Source organism: Urtica dioica, chromosome 8 (assembly GCF_054948205.1).
Source record: "Urtica dioica subsp. dioica isolate 48M chromosome 8, U.dioica_male_clone48M_v1_H2, whole genome shotgun sequence".
Taxonomy (NCBI): Eukaryota; Viridiplantae; Streptophyta; class Magnoliopsida; order Rosales; family Urticaceae; genus Urtica; species Urtica dioica.
The window spans coordinates 26,981,952-26,999,899 of NC_142763.1; the positions used below are offsets into that span (position 1 = coordinate 26,981,952).

Genomic DNA, 17,948 nt, shown 5'->3' on the forward strand with positions numbered 1-17,948 from the left:
ATGCGTCTATGAACGATAGGATTTTATGTCCCGCTGTTGCTTTGACTAGTCTATCGATGTGTGGCAGGGAAAACTGTCTTTTGTACACGTCTTGTTTAGATCGGTGAAATCGATGCATACCATCCATTTTCCTTTTTCTTTTTTACGACGACAGTGTTACCCAACCAATCCGAGTATTTTACTTCACGGATGGAGCTTGCGGCTAGGAGCCTGTCTACTTCGTCATTGACTACTCGTGCCCTATCGGATCTGAGCTTGCATCTTTTTTGTTTTACGGGTTTGAAACTAGGATCAGTGTTGAGCTGAAGAGATGCAACGTCGATGCTAATTCTTGGCATATCTCCCGCCATATATTCTCTTTGAGTTCGGCTCCGATCCCTATACACTTGGTGGGATCAAGGCCATCGAGCTGCACTTGTACTGTCATCTCGGTGCTTGGGGAGTCCGACTCTTCGATATTTAGGTATTCTTCATGAGTCGGCTCAATGGTCATTAATTGCTATTGTTTTTCCCCAGTTTTTATCTTGTGGCTTGTGAGGTAGCAACTACGAGCAGTTGCTTGGTTCCATCTGATCTCCCTTACCCTTCCGGGTGTAGGAAACCGGATGCACTGATGGAATGTTGAGGGCACTGCCCATATCCTGTATATCCAAGGTCTTCTCAGTACTATGTTGTAGGGGGGAGGGGCATTCCAGAACCTGGAATTCCACTATTTTGTTTATTCCTTCCGTCTTTACGAGTAGCTTAATGGTTCCTACCGAAGGAGTGGTTACCCCGTTGAAGCCTGTGAGTTGGGTTTGTTCCCTTTCGATCTCCAACTCTTCTATCATCATTCTCATTAGGGTGTCCTTGAAGATAAGGTCCACATAACTCTCTCCGTCGATCAGGACTCTGGCGACTTCACAGTTGGACACGTCGATTGTAATAACGAGCGCGTCATCGTGTAGGTCTGTTATCCCGGGTGCTTCGCTTTCTGAGAACGAGATTTGGACATCATGTTATACTCTGGGTCGGGTGGTCTTATTCATCAGCCGTCGCTGATGAGCTTTGATCGAATTTACCAAGTTGCTACAAAATTTTGAGCCACCCATTATGAAGTCTACTCAATGTTTTACTACGGTCGGCGGAGAATCGGGTTCCCCTTCTTCTGTTGGTCTAGACCTTTTAGGTGAGGGATTACCTCTCCCTCGATTGTTAAAGACCTTCTTTTTAGGCGGGGGTCCTAAGTCGACATTCTTTAGTTCTCTTTTTGCGTATTTTACAGCCAAGACTTTACGCATAGTCTCGCAATTTACCGTTGCGTGGTCATTGCTTTGATGGAATTCACAATACGCGTTCGGATCCCTCATCCATTTTTTCATCTAGGGTCCCCCTTCCTTGCTCTCCGATGTTGAAATAGGTGTCGGTTAATGGTCATCTCTAGTCTGAATCTCGATTCGTGCCATAATCCGTTCTTCAGAGCAGTCATGGTATATTCAAGATCGATGTTCGATATTTTGGATAATACCTCCTTGTAACGGACCATGAAGTCCTTCAAAGGTTCATTTTCTTTTTGCTGGACCCCCCATAGGTCCGCCATCGTTAGTTCGTCCTCGACGAACATCGAGTAATGTTTCAAGAATGCTGCAGATAGTTTCGCGAAACTGTCAATGGAGTTAAGCTCTAGTCTGGAAAACCACTCTAGAGCGGATCCATATAGGCTTTCTGCGAACAATTGGCAGTAACCTGCCTCTCGCTCTCTCTCTGTTAGCATAGCTCGTCCCATAGCTATTCTGAAAAACAGAATATAGGACTTTGGGTTCGAGGTGCCATTGTAGCGCGGGAGACGAACTTTTTCGGCGTCTCCAATGAACTCATCGGTTATATTTTTAGCGAACGGGGTCCTTCCTGTCTCGGCGACGAGCCAATCTATTTCAGTGGCCGAACTGGTCGCGTTGTGGAATTTTGAATGGATGGCTCTCAGTTCGGCTGCCATGGACTCTTTGAATTTTTCAAATTATGTTATGCTGGGTTCGTCACTCCGAGAACAACGAAGTCCTGTGCGCAGTGGCGTTATGCTTGTGACTCCGACTGGAGTAGCTATGGTCTGATTCAGCTCACCCAGGATTTGAGCGGTGAATGTTTGCGAGGTCACCGAGGGACAAGGTCCGGAGTTTGCTAGGAGGGATCCGAAGGGTGCCCTTGCCGACAGGAGTATGGGCAGATCTATCGGATCATTTCGAGCCTCCGGGGTGGCCTCATCTGAAGTCCCGTCGAGCTGGAAGCTCGGGCAGGGGGTTTGATCTAACCCTTGGGAGACCTGAATCTCGGTAAAGTCTAGCTGGATGCCTGGAGGGAGAACTTGGCCCGTCTGTGCAGATGACGCCGTGTTCCGAGCCGATTCAGAGGTAGTCATTTCGCCGAATCCAGACCGCGGATCCGGAGTATTGAGAGGGGTCGTGAGGGAGTCTAACATAACATTGAGAGCTCGGTTGGTTTCTTCCTAATTCTCTACATTTTGTTAAGCATATCCAGGATCGCCCTGATCCCCGGAGGGATTTCCTCTCCTAATTCATAATGAGTCGGAGTGGAAGACATGGTATTTCTTTTCTGGGAAAGTTATTTCTTTCGATGTTGGTGTTTCTGATGTTTCCCACAGTTGGCGCCAAATTGTTGATGCTGATTTCGGGATCGTCAACAATCACAAATATTTTTATGATATATTCGTTTTATTTAATAATAGGTCTCAGAAGACTTCGTATAAGAAACATAAATGAAATCCCAATTTGGTTTGAGAGAAATATGACTAGTACAAAAAAGACCTTTGGGTGCGACTTTTTTCGCACCCAAAAGTCAATTTTCGCACCCAAAGATATCTTTAGGTGCGACTTTTCCGCACCCGAAAGTCCGCACCTAAAAAGTCTTGGGTGCGAAAAGTCGCACCCAAAAGTCTTGACTTTCGGGTGCGACATTTAGGTGCGACTTTCCGCACCTAAAGTCGCACCTAAAAAGTCACAAAAAAAATGGCGACATTTAGGTGCTCACACGGCCAAGACATGCTCACACGGCCAAATAACCAAATCCCTCGGCTGAAACACAACCCAATCAAAATATCCAGAATTCACAAAAAAAAAATCATTACAGCCTCAACACGGCCAGCGTCAAAAACACACGGCCAACACCAGAAACACACGGCCAACACAAAAGCCCCAAATTCAAGTTCCAAACCCTAGAAAATTTGGGTTTTGGAGGGGCTGGTCGGAGGAACTGCAGCGGAGGGGCTGGTCGGAGGGGCTGCAACGGAGGGGTTGGTCGGAGGGGCTGGTCGGAGGCTGAGAGAGAGAGAGAGAGAGTGTGTTAGAGAGAAGGGGGAGAGACAAAGTGAGGATGAGAATCTAAGAGTGAGAACGAGGGATTACCTAGCCGGAGAGAGATCACGACGACGGAGCTCGGAGTGGCGGCGACGACGGAGCTCGGAGTGTGGTGGTGGTCGGAGAATTTGTAGGAGAGAAATCGGAGAGAGAGAGAGAGACGAAATGAAATGTTTTGGCTCGGATAGAATGAAAACCGAGCAGAAATTTGATTTATATAAAACTTTGAATTTGGGTGCGACAATGACACTTTTGGGTGCACCCAAAGACCTGTGTCAGTACATTTGGGTGCGAAAAGTCGCACCCAATGATATTTGTAAAAAGAGGGGGAAAATTTGACCGCGGAAAAATTTAGGACATTTGGGTGCGAAAAGTCGCACCCAATGATATTTTAACCAAAAAGAGGGGGAAAGTTGGCCGCTAAAATGTTTTCAGCCTATGGGTGCGACTATGTCGCACCTAATAGTTTTGATAGACTTTTGGGTGCGAAAAGTCGCATCCAAAGTTAAAAAAATCAGCGAAAATTTTCAAATGCTTGTTTGAGTTTTGGGTGCGAAAAGTCGCACCTGAAAGCCTTATTTGGTGCGAATTTTGGGTGCGAAAAGTCGCACCCGAATGTCTTCCGCACCGGAAAACAGTATTTGTAGTAGTGATATTAATACGAAATATAGTAAGAAGAAACTTTATTAATAATAAATGTTTACAATTGGGGCGAAGTGCCGAGATCAAGAGGACGAACTCAACAAAGACTAGAGGACATGATTACAGATATTAAAGATTGAATCAAAGCTTGTACGTGCGTGAAAATGAATACAACAGTCTTTATTTATAGGTGAAGAAAAGATCATCTCTTGGACACGTGTTGATCAGCTCGGCCTCGCCACGTCATAGGTCGGTCAATTCTCAGATCCGGTCTTCTCGGCGATTTTTCATCTTGACCACAACTTCGCTACTCGACTGGTTCAACGCGGACGATCTGTTCTCTTCGGCGTCCTGGACTTGGGCTCCTTGTTCGGAGCCGGGCTGAATAATTTATTGGATTTTGGCCGAACCAAGGCCCAATAAATAATAAATATTTAAAAATTTTATACCCCTACTACTATTTGAGGGTATGTATGTATAACTCGTGCTGAGTGTGAAATGGTACTGAAATACACAACCAAAATCCACCGCTGCCCTTTGGCTCATAACAAAAGTAAGCGTATATATATATATATGGATTATAGAACCTGACACGACAAGCTCTGCATTGTCCAAAACTCCCAATTACTATAAACACTAAGTATTAAAAGAAATCAAAATAAAAAAAAATAAAAAATTGCTTGTTCCTCTTACAACCTGACGATAGAAATAGCATTTGCGTCCATCTTAATCTAATAACTCTTCGTTTGAGACAACCCACGACAAATTGGGCCGACTTTATTAGCTGCATTTTCCTTCAAAGGTTGCCTTCCTTTTTAACCGATTGAAATAATAAAATTAAATAAAGGCAACTTGATTATTTTTTTCTTTTTTGGTACGGTCGAAGTCGAATAAGAATGTCATTTACTTATGTTCTAACATTTTTTTTCTTGATGAATTCTATATTGTTGATGACATGGATAGATAGGAATAAAAGAGAGCCCATGCAGTCAATGAACAGAGAAAAATCTCGTATGATATGATAATATATGGCTAATGCTGCACTAATACGTGCGTTAAAATTTGACATATAATAATATATATATTGACGCGATAAGCAACAGAAAACTATGATGGTCAACGGCTAATTAAGACGCAAATTCTAGAACGATTATATACAAGGGGACATAAGAAGGTCTTACATGGATATTAATTATTCTTATAAGAAAAGTTGACTAAATAAATGCTCAGGTTTAATAGTAAACACAAAAAATATGTGCATGTTTATATATACATGTAATTTTTCATTTTGCTTAGTAGTATTACATCGGGAAAGAATTTGTTGCAATTAGTTAATCTTCTAACTTTTTTTAAAGATTCTAACCAAATTTTTTTATTTTATTAATAAAGTAGACTACAAATCGAAATAAATTAAATTAACTAAACCAGTTAATATAATTTACTTCGATGTAGTATGCTATTTTTTTTTTAATAAAATCAAACTTTTGTAATATTTTTAAAAAGAAGGTGAGATATTAAAATATTCACCTAATTGTCTATTTATACTTAAGAGAATATACTATAAGAATATTTTTTTAGATTAATTAATTTACTTTAATTATCTACTAATTATATGTCTAATATAATATATATATATATACATACACTTTAATTATTTTATATGAATCGATGAAATTATAATAATGTTTATGTATTTGGTGTAATTGTTACACAAAATATATAATATTATATGTAAAAGTATTCATTTGGTGTAAAAAAAAAATTAGTGGTATTATTAGAATCCTTTTCAATTTCATTTAGAGTTATAGAGTGTTCTATTAGAAATGGTCTTACAGCGTAATGAAATTTCTAACAATGAAGTATATTTAAGGTTTCATAAGATAATTCTTCCAAAAGAAGGATGATTTTATTGAGTGAAAAACTTGTAAATTCTCACTTCTAGAAAGACGATGCATCCACTAAAAAGAAAATAGGATATGCATGAATTAACTAAAATACTAAATTCGATGGATTAAGAGTAAGTGAATATACAGAGGATAATCACAAAAGTAAAAAACACGAGGCCTTCCCTATCCTATAGCATTTAATAGCGCACATACACTGTAATTAATTAGTACTCCAAGACAAAACCTGTTGGGCCACTAATAAAATATATATATAATAAGATTTATTGCGTTCAGAAACAAATAAGGGAAGTGATAATATCTCTCTTAATTCCACTATTAGAATGTCATGTATAAATACGAGAGTAGAGCAGAGACTAGAGAGGTACTACGACCATCAAAAGTAATAGGTAAAAGATAGTAGAGTAGAGATATCAATAGAAAAAAAAAGGCAGGAGAGAGAGAGAGAAAGGATCAAAGGACAAGACTACCCTCAATTCCATAGTTTTGGACGATCCCATGCACCTTCAAGCGGGAATCTCTTGGGAACTCGTTTCTGTCTCTTTCCTTGCCTCTTTTTCCTTTTAAAAATCCTTATAAAAAAGAATTTAGAAAACATTATTTCTCTCCTCCTCTGAACTCATCCATTTCATTCACTCACTCATCATCAAAACAACAGAATGACTTCTCATTATTCAACCCAACTATTCCTTCATCGTCATCACAACCATAATAACCATCTCTCTCATCACCATCTTCCTCACCACCCAAAACGACTCGTTTCCTCTACCGCTGATCAAGGTGAGTGCTCATCTTTTTGCGTCGCTTCACAATGCGAAATGTAATAACTGACACTACTAATGTTCCGCTTTTTTTTTTTTTTTTTTTCTATTTTCCGTTACCGAAACTACCCCTTATGTTTTGTTCAGGGAGTCTCTCTGAACAAACAAACCCAAAAAACCCCTCACATCCTTCTTTTCTCTGTCCGTCTCTCCACAGCAAAGAAAACCTCTCGGTCTTCTGCCACGTGGCAGTGGGAAGAGATTCTTGCGCCCAAGAAGAAGGATATGCCAGATATCTTGATGATAAATATGTTCCTTTTTTTTTTCCTTTTCAAAACTACCTTTTCGCTGTTTTCGTTTTCTGGAGCGACGGAATGATTAAATAATTCGAATCAATTCCGCAAAGGAGAGATATGACTAACCGGATTTTGTTTAATTAATATTGTAATGTAGTTAGTATAATCAATGCGATTATTTATTTTTTAATTCGTAGATGTTGCTTTCGTGTTATAGGAGTTTTGTTGTTCGGAGGAAAAGACAAAAAAGCCTACAAGCTTGATCGCGATGTTCACTCAAAATGCAGCGCTATATCCAAACCTCGCACTAACGGTACTCCTTTTTTTTCTCTCTCTGTTTCCTTAACTCCTAAATAATAATCCTATTCGCGCTGGAAAATTGAAAATGAAAAGCTCATACAAATACGTGGATATTGGAAATTTCAGAGTTCACCGGCGTGTTCCAAAGTGACGTGTCAGGCATTAAGTGGCGAGGCATCGTGGAGGATGACGTGGAATTGCTAGAGGACGAAGCTATCGTAAAGGTAAGTCGGTCATCAAGCCTAATAAAATCAAATTACGATCGTCGCTCGAAAAATAAAATTAATTATTAATTAAAAAATATAAACGGCAGCGAAAACGGAGGTTATGGAAGGGGAAGGAGATAGAGGAGAGCGTGGAGGCGATAAGATCGATGCTAACGGCGATGGGAGACGGAGAGATAACGGTGTCAGCGTACGACACGGCGTGGGTCGCCCTGGTACCGTCCGGCGACGGCTCCGGCGAGCCTCAGTTTCCGGCGAGCGTGACGTGGATCGCACGGAATCAGCTCCACGACGGCTCTTGGGGGGACCCACATATATTCTCGGCCCACGACCGACTCATCAACACTTTGGCCGCCGTGGTCGCTCTCAAACGCTGGGACCTCTATCCCCACAAATGCCTCAGAGGTATGTATAGAAGGCTTTGTTTTTTTTTTATATGGGAAAACGACATTGATTTTGTTGTCGTTTTTTGGTTTAGGAATGTCGTTTTTCAAGGAGAACATAGGGAAGCTGGAGAATGAGAATCCGGAGCACATGCCGATAGGGTTCGAAGTGGCTTTCCCTTCTTTGCTTGAGATGGCTCGGAAGCTGAACCTCGACGTGCCTTTCGACTCTCCTGTTCTCCGACAAATCTACTCGATGAGAGATATCAAGCTCACAAAGTAAATAAATAAATAATTTCACACATTTCTCTCTCTTCTGCTTCTCGGTGCGCTTTTTCCCACAATTTCACAAGAATACTAGATAATCGAGAAGCGGGAGACAAAAGTGACTTTGTATCTTGTTGATATATATGGCCAATGTAGATATGTTGATGATGTCGATCGCCGTAGATAAAAAAAAATGGATAATTTGCTTTTGTTTTCTTGTATGTGTTTGTAATGTGTGTGGGGTCATGTATATAAATATATGAATATATAAATAGGATACCCAGGGACATAATGCACAGCGTGCCAACGACCCTACTCCACAGCTTGGAAGGAATGACAGGACTTGAATGGGAAAAGCTTCTGAAATTACAGTCCCGAGATGGCTCATTCCTCTTCTCTCCCTCTTCCACCGCTTTCGCTCTCATTCAGACCAGAGACCCTAATTGCTTCGATTACTTGAGCAGAGCCGTCCATAAGTTCAATGGTGGAGGTATTTATATATATATGATTACAACCACTTCAAAAAAATTGCATGCTTGAAAAAAGTTACGTTGCTTTTTGTAGTCAAAGTCTCACTCTTTTTTTTTTCTTTTTTTTTTTTTTTTTTGTAGTTTTCTTCGTGATCCTTTTATATTATTTTTATTAACTTTTTTATTGCCAAATGATAGTTCCCAATGTGTACCCGGTGGATTTGTTCGAGAACCTTTGGGTGGTGGACCGATTGCAACGCTTAGGAATATCAAGATACTTTGAGAAAGAGATTAAGGACTGTATCACTTACGTTCACAGGTATATATATATATATATACACACAAACATATAAAATGATATATTTAATCACTTTTTGTGTATAATTAGTCACTGGACGGAAAGAGGGATTGCATGGGCCCGAAACTCAGATGTCCATGATATTGACGATACTGCCATGGGATTTCGGCTCCTAAGACTGCATGGTCACAATGTTTCTGCTGGTAATTATATATTTAACAATATTAAAAACAAATCGTAACCTAAACCCTTAAATTTTATGATATATACGTATATGTTTCCTTGAACAGATGTTTTTAGGAACTTTAAGAAAGGCGAAGAGTTCTTCTGTTTTTCGGGGCAGTCAACGCAGGCGGTGACCGGAATGTATAACCTCTTCAGAGCTTCTCAGTTGGTATTTCCTGGAGAGAACATTCTAGAAGCTGCCAAGGATTTCTCGTCAAGATTCCTCAGAGAGAAACAAGCCAATAACGACCTGGTCGATAAATGGATCATAACTAAAGACTTGCCCGGCGAGGTACGTATAATTTTTGGTTCGTCTTTTGTATTTGTTTTGGGTTCTTGATTTGACATTTTGATTATGTACATACATGTAACAAATATCTATAACGAGGAAGAAAAAAAAACAAATGTAGGACAAAGAAGAAAACCATAGGAAGGGAAAAAAGTTTATAGTACGTACGTAGAGTCGTCTTATATATAATACCTAATTAAAACTGGACTATTATGAGTAAAAATGACTAGTACGTAAGGTGCTACAGACACCGCATACCTACGCTAGTTTTTTTTTTCTTCTCTAAAATTAAATTAATTTCCTTTTCTAAATTAAAATTTTGGTTCACGCAAACCCTTATTATATATTTTATTCTAAATTCTCTGGTTGGAAGAAGAAAATTGAAAATTATGTTCAAGTTGGTTGATATAAATATTAGTACATACACCAGTTCATTATGATATTTATTTGATTGATTAAAAGCTAAAATATTTTTTTTAACAGTTGAATGAATCTTAGCTTGGTCTTAATACAACGTAATTCTTGCGAACATTATTTTCTATTAATTCCCATCTATATATTAAGTGTTAGAATTCTTGGTGTTAGAATTCTTTTCCTTGAAATTACATGTATATAAAAACTGTTTCCTATATATAGAGCCATTCATTAATAGGGGACTGGCTTACCCTTGACCTTAAGTGGGTCACATATAGATTCTCAAACAAGCACATATTGTTTAACAAAAAAGAACAAGCACAAACTCACTTTCTCGACATTCTGACTTAAAAAAAAAAGGTATTACACTTACGGCTTTATTTTATATTATTTTTGAATAATTGTTATTCTCAGGTTACAATCCATAATCTGAATGTAGGACTTACTGCGCTATTTTAATTGAAAATTAATGATCTGGTAGATAGGTCAAATTACCTGGAATAAGTTCGACGACAAATTGCCACATATGTAGGACAATATTACATTTTCAAGGCAATTATTTACTGGCCTGTAAAACAGCTTCGGAAATATCGTCAAACTACAGCTTTATAACTTTAACAAATCCTCACCTTATTACATAAATATCAGTGCTAATCATTTGACGTGTCCCATGAAAAAGAGGAGAACTAAAACAAGTCTCTGTGTATATAATATATTATATGAGTAGTACATGTATATGTCATCACCACCACTCTGCTCGAATCTGATTATATTGGCTGTCGCAATTATATGAAGATGTGGATTGGATGATTAATTGGCGATGGCCAGTCAGTATATATAATTTGTGACAAATGTACATATGAGATGAGAGTGACTAAATGAAAAGTAAATATTTTTTTGAGAGATGAAAAGTAAATATTTTGTGACAAATACATGATGATAATGATGGAATATATTGGTGATGATGGGTACAGGTGGGATTTGCACTAGAGGTTCCATGGTATGCGAGTTTGCCTCGAGTGGAGGCTAGATTCTATATTGAACAGTATGGTGGTCAAAATGATGTTTGGATCGGAAAGACTCTATACAGGTTATTATTACTATTTTTATATCCGGTACCCACATTTTAGATTCTTAATTTCTTCCTAGGTAGGACCATTCAAGTCTAGCGCTATAAAGGTTTTTATTTTGAATTTTATAATTTATACATGTTACATATGGATTTGGCAAATATGAAGGTCGCGTGAAATTCAAATATGGATAAAATATAGTTTTATATTTATTGAAAAATAGAATAAAAAAATTATTATATAATTTTTTATATTACTTTTATAATGTGATATGAAAATTTAATTAGATTAAGAAATTATGTTCTCACTAATACAATGTGTCTCTATTATATAATTGTAACTATATTTTATTTTTTTTATTAGGATGCCTTATGTAAACAACGATGAGTATCTCGAGCTTGCAAAGAAAGACTTCAACACTTGCCAAGAGCTTCATTCCATTGAGTGGTACAACCTCCAAAAGTAAGTGTTGTACTAGAAACATTTTGGTTTCATTCCACATGCACGGTTGGTGGGTAAATAATTGATAAATCACACGACATTTTCGATGTGCTTACGTGGCACTCGCAGGTGGTACGCAGATTGTAAGCTTGGCGAGTATGGATTGAGTGAGAGAAGCCTCATGTTGGCTTACTACGTTGCGGCGGCGAGCGTGTTCGAGCCCAATCGAGTCGAAGAGAGACTCGCGTGGGCAAAAACCTCGGCGCTTATGAAGACCATTGCGTCTCATTTTAGCGAAGAGGATCGCGATATCAAAAAGGCGTTCGCTCATGCGTTCATGAGAAGTACTAACATGCCTGATTATTTGGTTGCAAGGTATGGTTGCTATTATAATTACTTTAATTTCTAATTAGTGATCGTGTACAAAATTTCTCTAAATAAAATTACTCTTCGTTTGATTCTTCGTTAGTTGAAGTTGAATAAAATGCTTTAAGAAAACCAAAGAGAAAAGAAAAATGTTAGTGTGTATTCAATTTGAAGAAGATTTTATGTCAAATTTAAATGTTTGGCCTCAATAATGTTTCCTTTTGTCATATGTACGGACGAATAGTTCTATTTGTTCTTTTTTTCATAAACCTATTTTCAAGTCTCAGCGCAAAATATTCGGAGTTAACGTGTGGTGCTTTGTTCTATTATAACACAATAATAATGATAATAGTAGTGATATGTAAAAGGTTTGTTGCTTTTTTTTTTTAATATTTATTTATGGCCTTATGGGTCATGCCGTGGCACAATTAAATATTCTCGTATCTGTGTCACATGCTAGATAAACAGAACATCATATAAAGGTGGCCCTGTTAAAGATTTAATGTTATGCTCAAACTTATTTAATTAATTAGATTTTTCTTTTTGCTTCCCTCTCTAAAGATGAGTATTATATATAAACGTTGTCATGGCAGGCGATCAAACATGAGCAAATCAGCACAAGGAGTTCTACAGAGCTTAATTGCAACACTTTGTCATCTCTCCCTTGACTCCATTATAGTGAATGGAAGAGATATTAGTCCCCTTCTTCGCCAAGCTGTGAGTTTTTATTTATTTTTATCATTATTACATATTTTTTCGTTCTTACATTTGTTTAAATAAACTTAACATATTAAATATATACAATGTAGATAGAAATCTTTAGGAAAGTTAATATGCGATTTTCACCCCAAATTTTTATCAATTTTTTATAATTTTTCCCAAAAATATAAGATTTTTCAAATATGCCCCCTGAATAAATGTTTTTCAAATTTACTCTTTTACTGCAATTTTTTACTTCACCAATGCGTGGGATGTGTTTTGTAAATAGTGTCATGCACACTAGAGCGTGAAATGACAAATAAAATAGAATGTTATTTATTTATAAATATTGAGATGATGGGGAGCAAAGTTGCATGAAATATGGGATGGTAAATCTAATGCAGCAGGAATATTGGATTGGATGATATGTAGTGGGAAAAGTGGTTGCTGAGGTGGCAAGAAGGAGAGGATGACGTGGACGCAGAATTGTTGGTCAACACATTAAATCTCATCTCAGCTCGTGCACCGGAACAGGGACTCCATCCAAATCCTCACTACAAAAAGCTATTTGATATCACAAACTCTGTTTGCAACAAACTTACTCGCCTCCACCAACAGGTTCCAAATACTCATCTTATATTCTTTTTTTTTTTTGACAAGTTATATTCTTTTTTCGGGGGCGTGATCCACTTAAATATTTGGATTTGCAAAATAGTACAAATTTGTCTGAAATGAATTAAATAATTAAATTTTACAAAAATGTGCAATTATCATATACTGATTCCACGGTCAATAATTTTATTGACCGTGGCAAATAAAAATTGACAGCGTCTATTGTCTATTTAAAGAAAAAAATTAGTTTTAAATAACATTTTTCTAATTAAACTTATATATCTATATATACGAATATATATATATATATATATAAATTATTTACAAAAGTACTTGCAAGTTGCACCACTTTTTATTAAATGCTTTTCTACTCACATTCTATTACAAGCCATATATATCTTTAAAAAGGAAGAAAAACATACAAAATCCTATTTGAGCCAGCAGTCTAGCCACTAGAAATTTAAGTTTGTTAAATAGGTTATTAAGTTATATAGCCACACGGATATAGTGGATTGAGATATAGTCCACCTTTGGTTAATTTTTTGTAAATAGTCAAGTAAACTTATTAACAGATTAATAAAAGCCTTATTTAACACAATCAAACATATATTTTAGGTAGTTAATAGGCTGCCACGTATGCAAGTTGGCTATTTACAAATTATTTAACAAATGTTGGCTAATTTACAATTCCTATAGTTTAGGTGGCTTACGTAGCCAATTTTTTGTTGTTTTAAAAACATACAAAATTTTATAGTTCTTAAAGAACTAACGCAAAGGTTTTACAAGTGATTAATTCAATAAAAGTAAGACTTCAGCTATTCGGTTAAAATATTTGCAGATCGAAACTAACTTACAATACTTAAAAAAAAGTAACATTACTCTTCAGACGAAATTATATATAACACGACGTTGTGTTTAATCTGAATATTTTTCAGGTCTACCAAGACGGAAGATGCAACAAAATCATGACACCAGAAATCGAAGCGGAAATGCAAGAGCTTGCGCGATCGGTGCTCGAAAGCTCCTCCGGCGATGCCAAAATCAATGACACATTTCTAATGGTGGCCAAGACATTTTACTATTCTGCTTACTATGATTCTGTGACAATCAACGCCCACATTGACAAAGTACTCTTCCAGTCAGTGGGCTGATACAAATACATAGATTTCATCTAAGGTGATATTTGTGTCACCATTCACCACACATTCTTTTCAATCACATAGAAAAGGACAAAATAAAGAATAAGTACTATTACATTGTAAAAATTAAATCGAACAGCAATAATATCATTTTTTTTTTACATAAGTTCTCTTTTATCTTGCAAAGTACAAAGCATATTCTAGATAAAATATAAGAAGAGAGTGAAAATCAAAGGTGATAGTGGTCCACACACCAGCAGATAATTGTACCTTCATACTCTAGATATTATTGTTCACCTGAGAAGGGAACAAATAGATATTATTCCAACATTAAAGTAAATATATATATATATATATATATATATATTACTATCAATAAGTCCATATATAGTTTCCCATAATTTTCGAAAGCATTATACATTAACGCTTCTAAGAGATTATTATAGGTTCTAGAAACAGAGCGAAGCTTAGGCATGCGTACATACATCGTAAATTCATCAGAAGAAAAAGAAATAGTCAAATGGGCAACGATGAAGCCAAAATTTTATTTGACAATAAAACTGGGCCATAATATTTAAATATAAATATAGTCAAATACTGATGATTGTTTAACGTTTTCTTCTCCCTCATTTTCCTAAACAACACAAACTTGACTACATATTAATCAGGCTCGGCAAAAAGAGATGTATAGATATGTAGAGTCCACCAAGAGGGGACAAAAGAAATTGGTGTATTGATAAAGAAATTCAATAATTCCTCTTAAATAGCAACGAAATCAACAGTCGGAGTGTAACGTAGACAAATTGGTTACCATTGCTTTTTAAAAAAAGAACACTTGTGAGAAGAGGATAACATTTAAAAGAGTGGTTTACGCAAAAAAGGGGTTATATGAATGGATTTTTATGTTTAAACCACACAAACTGTGTGATTTGTGGGCCTTATTTCTCTCTCAAGTCTCAACCTTTTGGTGTGTAAACGTCTCAAACGTATGTAGACCAATAATCGCAGACATTGTGGCATATGAGCACGTGACAAGGTTGGGTCATGATTATTATCCGGGCTTGATTTCGATCTCCCATGACTTACGTCTCGACATCTTGGTGTTCCCTTTTTGGAAAAACAAATATGGAATAAAAACAAAATACTCAACTTGTTTTCCCTTCTGACAAATGATGTAAATAATTTAATATACGCGGTCTTTGAAAGTGTGTTGGATGGGCTAAGACATGATTTATATATATATATATATATATATATATATATATATATATATATATATATATATATATATATATATATAAAGGGTTAGACAACATAGTAGGATATAATTGCAATTTTTGCCGCAGCTATTTCGAATTTACAAAAAAAAAAAATGTGGCATTGTTAATTCACATTCATTCATAAAACTCTTTTTCAACATAATTTTAGTATGAACTTTGTATTATTATAGTACTTACTTTTGTTCATATAGTTTGTATTAACGATGTACACTTTTCTTGGTATAAACATTGTTGACATTATATAATTATATAATATTTGCATTTTATTATCTTAAATACAAATTTAATAAAATAAATAAAATGCGTCAAATAAGGAGACAATACATTTTCTGCTATAAGAGCATCTCCACTGGAGCGCCAAATCTCAGCTATTATAGCGTGGGTGCTCCAGTGGGTCTTTATATCTCACGCTATTATAGCGTGGGATGGAAATTTTGAACAGTGCAGCGCTACAAATAGCGCTGCACTGTTCACCGCTCTATAAGTTTTAAAATTTGCTCAAATACTCAGATTTTATATAATTATTTAATATTTATCCCTAAAATTATTTAATTTATATAAAATTTAATATTTGGCATAATTTAAAAGACAACAATATTTTAAAATACAACAATGATATATGCACATTGCAATAAAATTATAATATTAAAACGGTCATAATAAATTAATATCAAACACAATTACATTAACAATTTTATTTTTTTGTGTTGTAATTTTTATTAATAGAGTGAAAAATAAAGTGAAAAATAGAGTTCGATTGGAGAAAAATAACTGTTTACTGAAAAGTAGAGTGAGAAATAGAGTGATCGGTTGGAGATGGCCTTAGCGGGACATAATATAGCCGCTATTTGTTGCGCCTATATAGTCATCCGCTGAATGATGACAGGTTATAATATCAACGCTAACGCCACAACTATTATCGTGGCTGAAACAAATTTAGCCTCGACTTGTTGTGTTTCAGCCGCATTAAATATTGTGACTGAAACCCTAATAAATTGACGAAAATTAACATAAAAAAAGTCACAAAGTTCAAAAACTACTTTTGTAAAGAAATTAAAAAGAAAAAAGAAAAAAAAGAGGCCGTCTCGCTAAAACTCATAAAATAACTACAATAATGATGACTAAAGGACAGAGCAATGACGACCTCAAGTCGTGGCTTGCAGCTTCATCATCTACAATTTTGTAGAATCGTGAATAGTAATAGTAACAGTGTTTATACATGATAATCATCACTAAGTTGATGATAATAAATCAAATAAAATTTGATTAATTCATGATGTCAGAAGTGGAAGCGTGCAAGCCGCAGAACCATAGCTTGTAGGTCTTGTAGATGTAGTTGACAATACAATATTGCGTCTGGTTAAACGCATAAAGTTAAACACGTACGTAGTATTGATTATTATTATTGATAGAGATAATGTTACGAACAGTACCGAATTCTTCTGTCGTTTTAATCGGTGGGACACCGTTTTCGGAAAAGAAACGATGATCCACCCACTTTTGAGACTTGTCTTAAGACCAGGTTGGGTTAAGATTTCCTTAGCCTCTTTCTTCGTACCAAATGAATAAATGGGCAACAAACAAACAAAGAACCAAGCAAATAAAGTAAAAATTACGGAGACGCAAACAGGAAGGAGAATGTGGGTCCCATCCCAGTGACAAGTTCCAAAAAAAAAAAAAAATCCCTAACTACCCAAAATGTGATCATATGAAACCGACTTTCCGATGGATCAAGGAAGGCCAACTTTTTGGGCCCACTAAGGCCAGAAGAGATCTCAGTTGCATCATAGTAGAATATATGGTTCGACATGATTGACCTCTGCATGGTTTGCGTTCAGCCTGAATACGGAAATCATTCATATAATAAAAAAAGAAGATAAAATCCCAAAGAAGTCCCACTATTTTCAGGGTGTCACATATTGAAAAACGGATGGTGTTGGAGGGCTGAGACGTGATTTTGGGCCCCATTGGGCCCACTGACAGAGTGGAAATTGTAGAGAGAGAGAGAGAGAGAGAGAGAGAGAGAGAGGTGCGTATAATGGTTGTCGACATTAAAGGATTGAAATGAAAGAGGTGTGGTTCTAATTTGGGTAAAGCTTGAAATCTCAATCACTCACTCGCTCAAAATTCTCGGCCTTTTGGGTGTTGTTGGGTTGGTTATAGAAAAAAAAAACGTAGAGGTATGGTCTACACGTGATCAAAGTCCAAAACCCTTCACATTGTCTCTCAACGAGCCAACATCTAGATTGCTTCCGGTCCCACCTTTAGAGCTGATGATGACGTACTCACTGTACACGTGTCAACATTAAATCTGTTACGCTCACATGATACGTTCGTTCTGAAAAACGTACAGGAAACTTCCACTTCCTGTGGTTGGAACTTGGAAATGGCATTGCATGTAAATATCAACTCAAAAGACAGGTTAGAATGGCCCAACAATGAACAAACATTTATCCGAGATATGGTTGGGACCACAAGATCTCAAAGCGTGCCGAGCTGTGTGTTCTTTATTCCATTT

The 17,948-nt window shown here is 36.6% G+C and overlaps 1 protein-coding gene across 1 annotated transcript; it reads left to right on the forward strand.

The window, feature by feature from the left end:
- Nucleotides 1–6,545: 6,545 nt before the first annotated feature.
- GA1 (Terpenoid cyclases/Protein prenyltransferases superfamily protein) lies at nt 6,546–14,310 on the forward strand. The gene is made up of 15 exons (XM_089622864.1): nt 6,546–6,676; nt 7,171–7,266; nt 7,380–7,477; nt 7,567–7,882; nt 7,956–8,139; nt 8,403–8,617; nt 8,796–8,916; nt 8,986–9,098; nt 9,186–9,412; nt 10,798–10,913; nt 11,257–11,355; nt 11,464–11,709; nt 12,294–12,417; nt 12,832–13,017; nt 13,947–14,310. The coding sequence occupies exons 1-15, from the start codon at nt 6,556–6,558 to the stop codon at nt 14,160–14,162; spliced, it is 2,478 nt and encodes an 825-aa protein (XP_089478990.1). The 5' UTR covers nt 6,546–6,555; the 3' UTR covers nt 14,163–14,310.
- Nucleotides 14,311–17,948: the final 3,638 nt, after the last annotated feature.

What these genes read in the sequence shown, in the direction of transcription:
- GA1 (XM_089622864.1), top strand. Translation starts at nt 6,556, where the DNA reads ATGACTTCTCATTATTCAACCCAACTATTCCTTCATCGTCATCACAAC. An exon ending in CCATAAGTTCAATGGTGGAG is followed by an intron (nt 8,618 to 8,795) that starts GTATTTATATAT and finishes GCCAAATGATAG; the next exon opens with TTCCCAATGTGTACCCGGTG. An exon ending in CCTGATTATTTGGTTGCAAG is followed by an intron (nt 11,710 to 12,293) that starts GTATGGTTGCTA and finishes TTGTCATGGCAG; the next exon opens with GCGATCAAACATGAGCAAAT.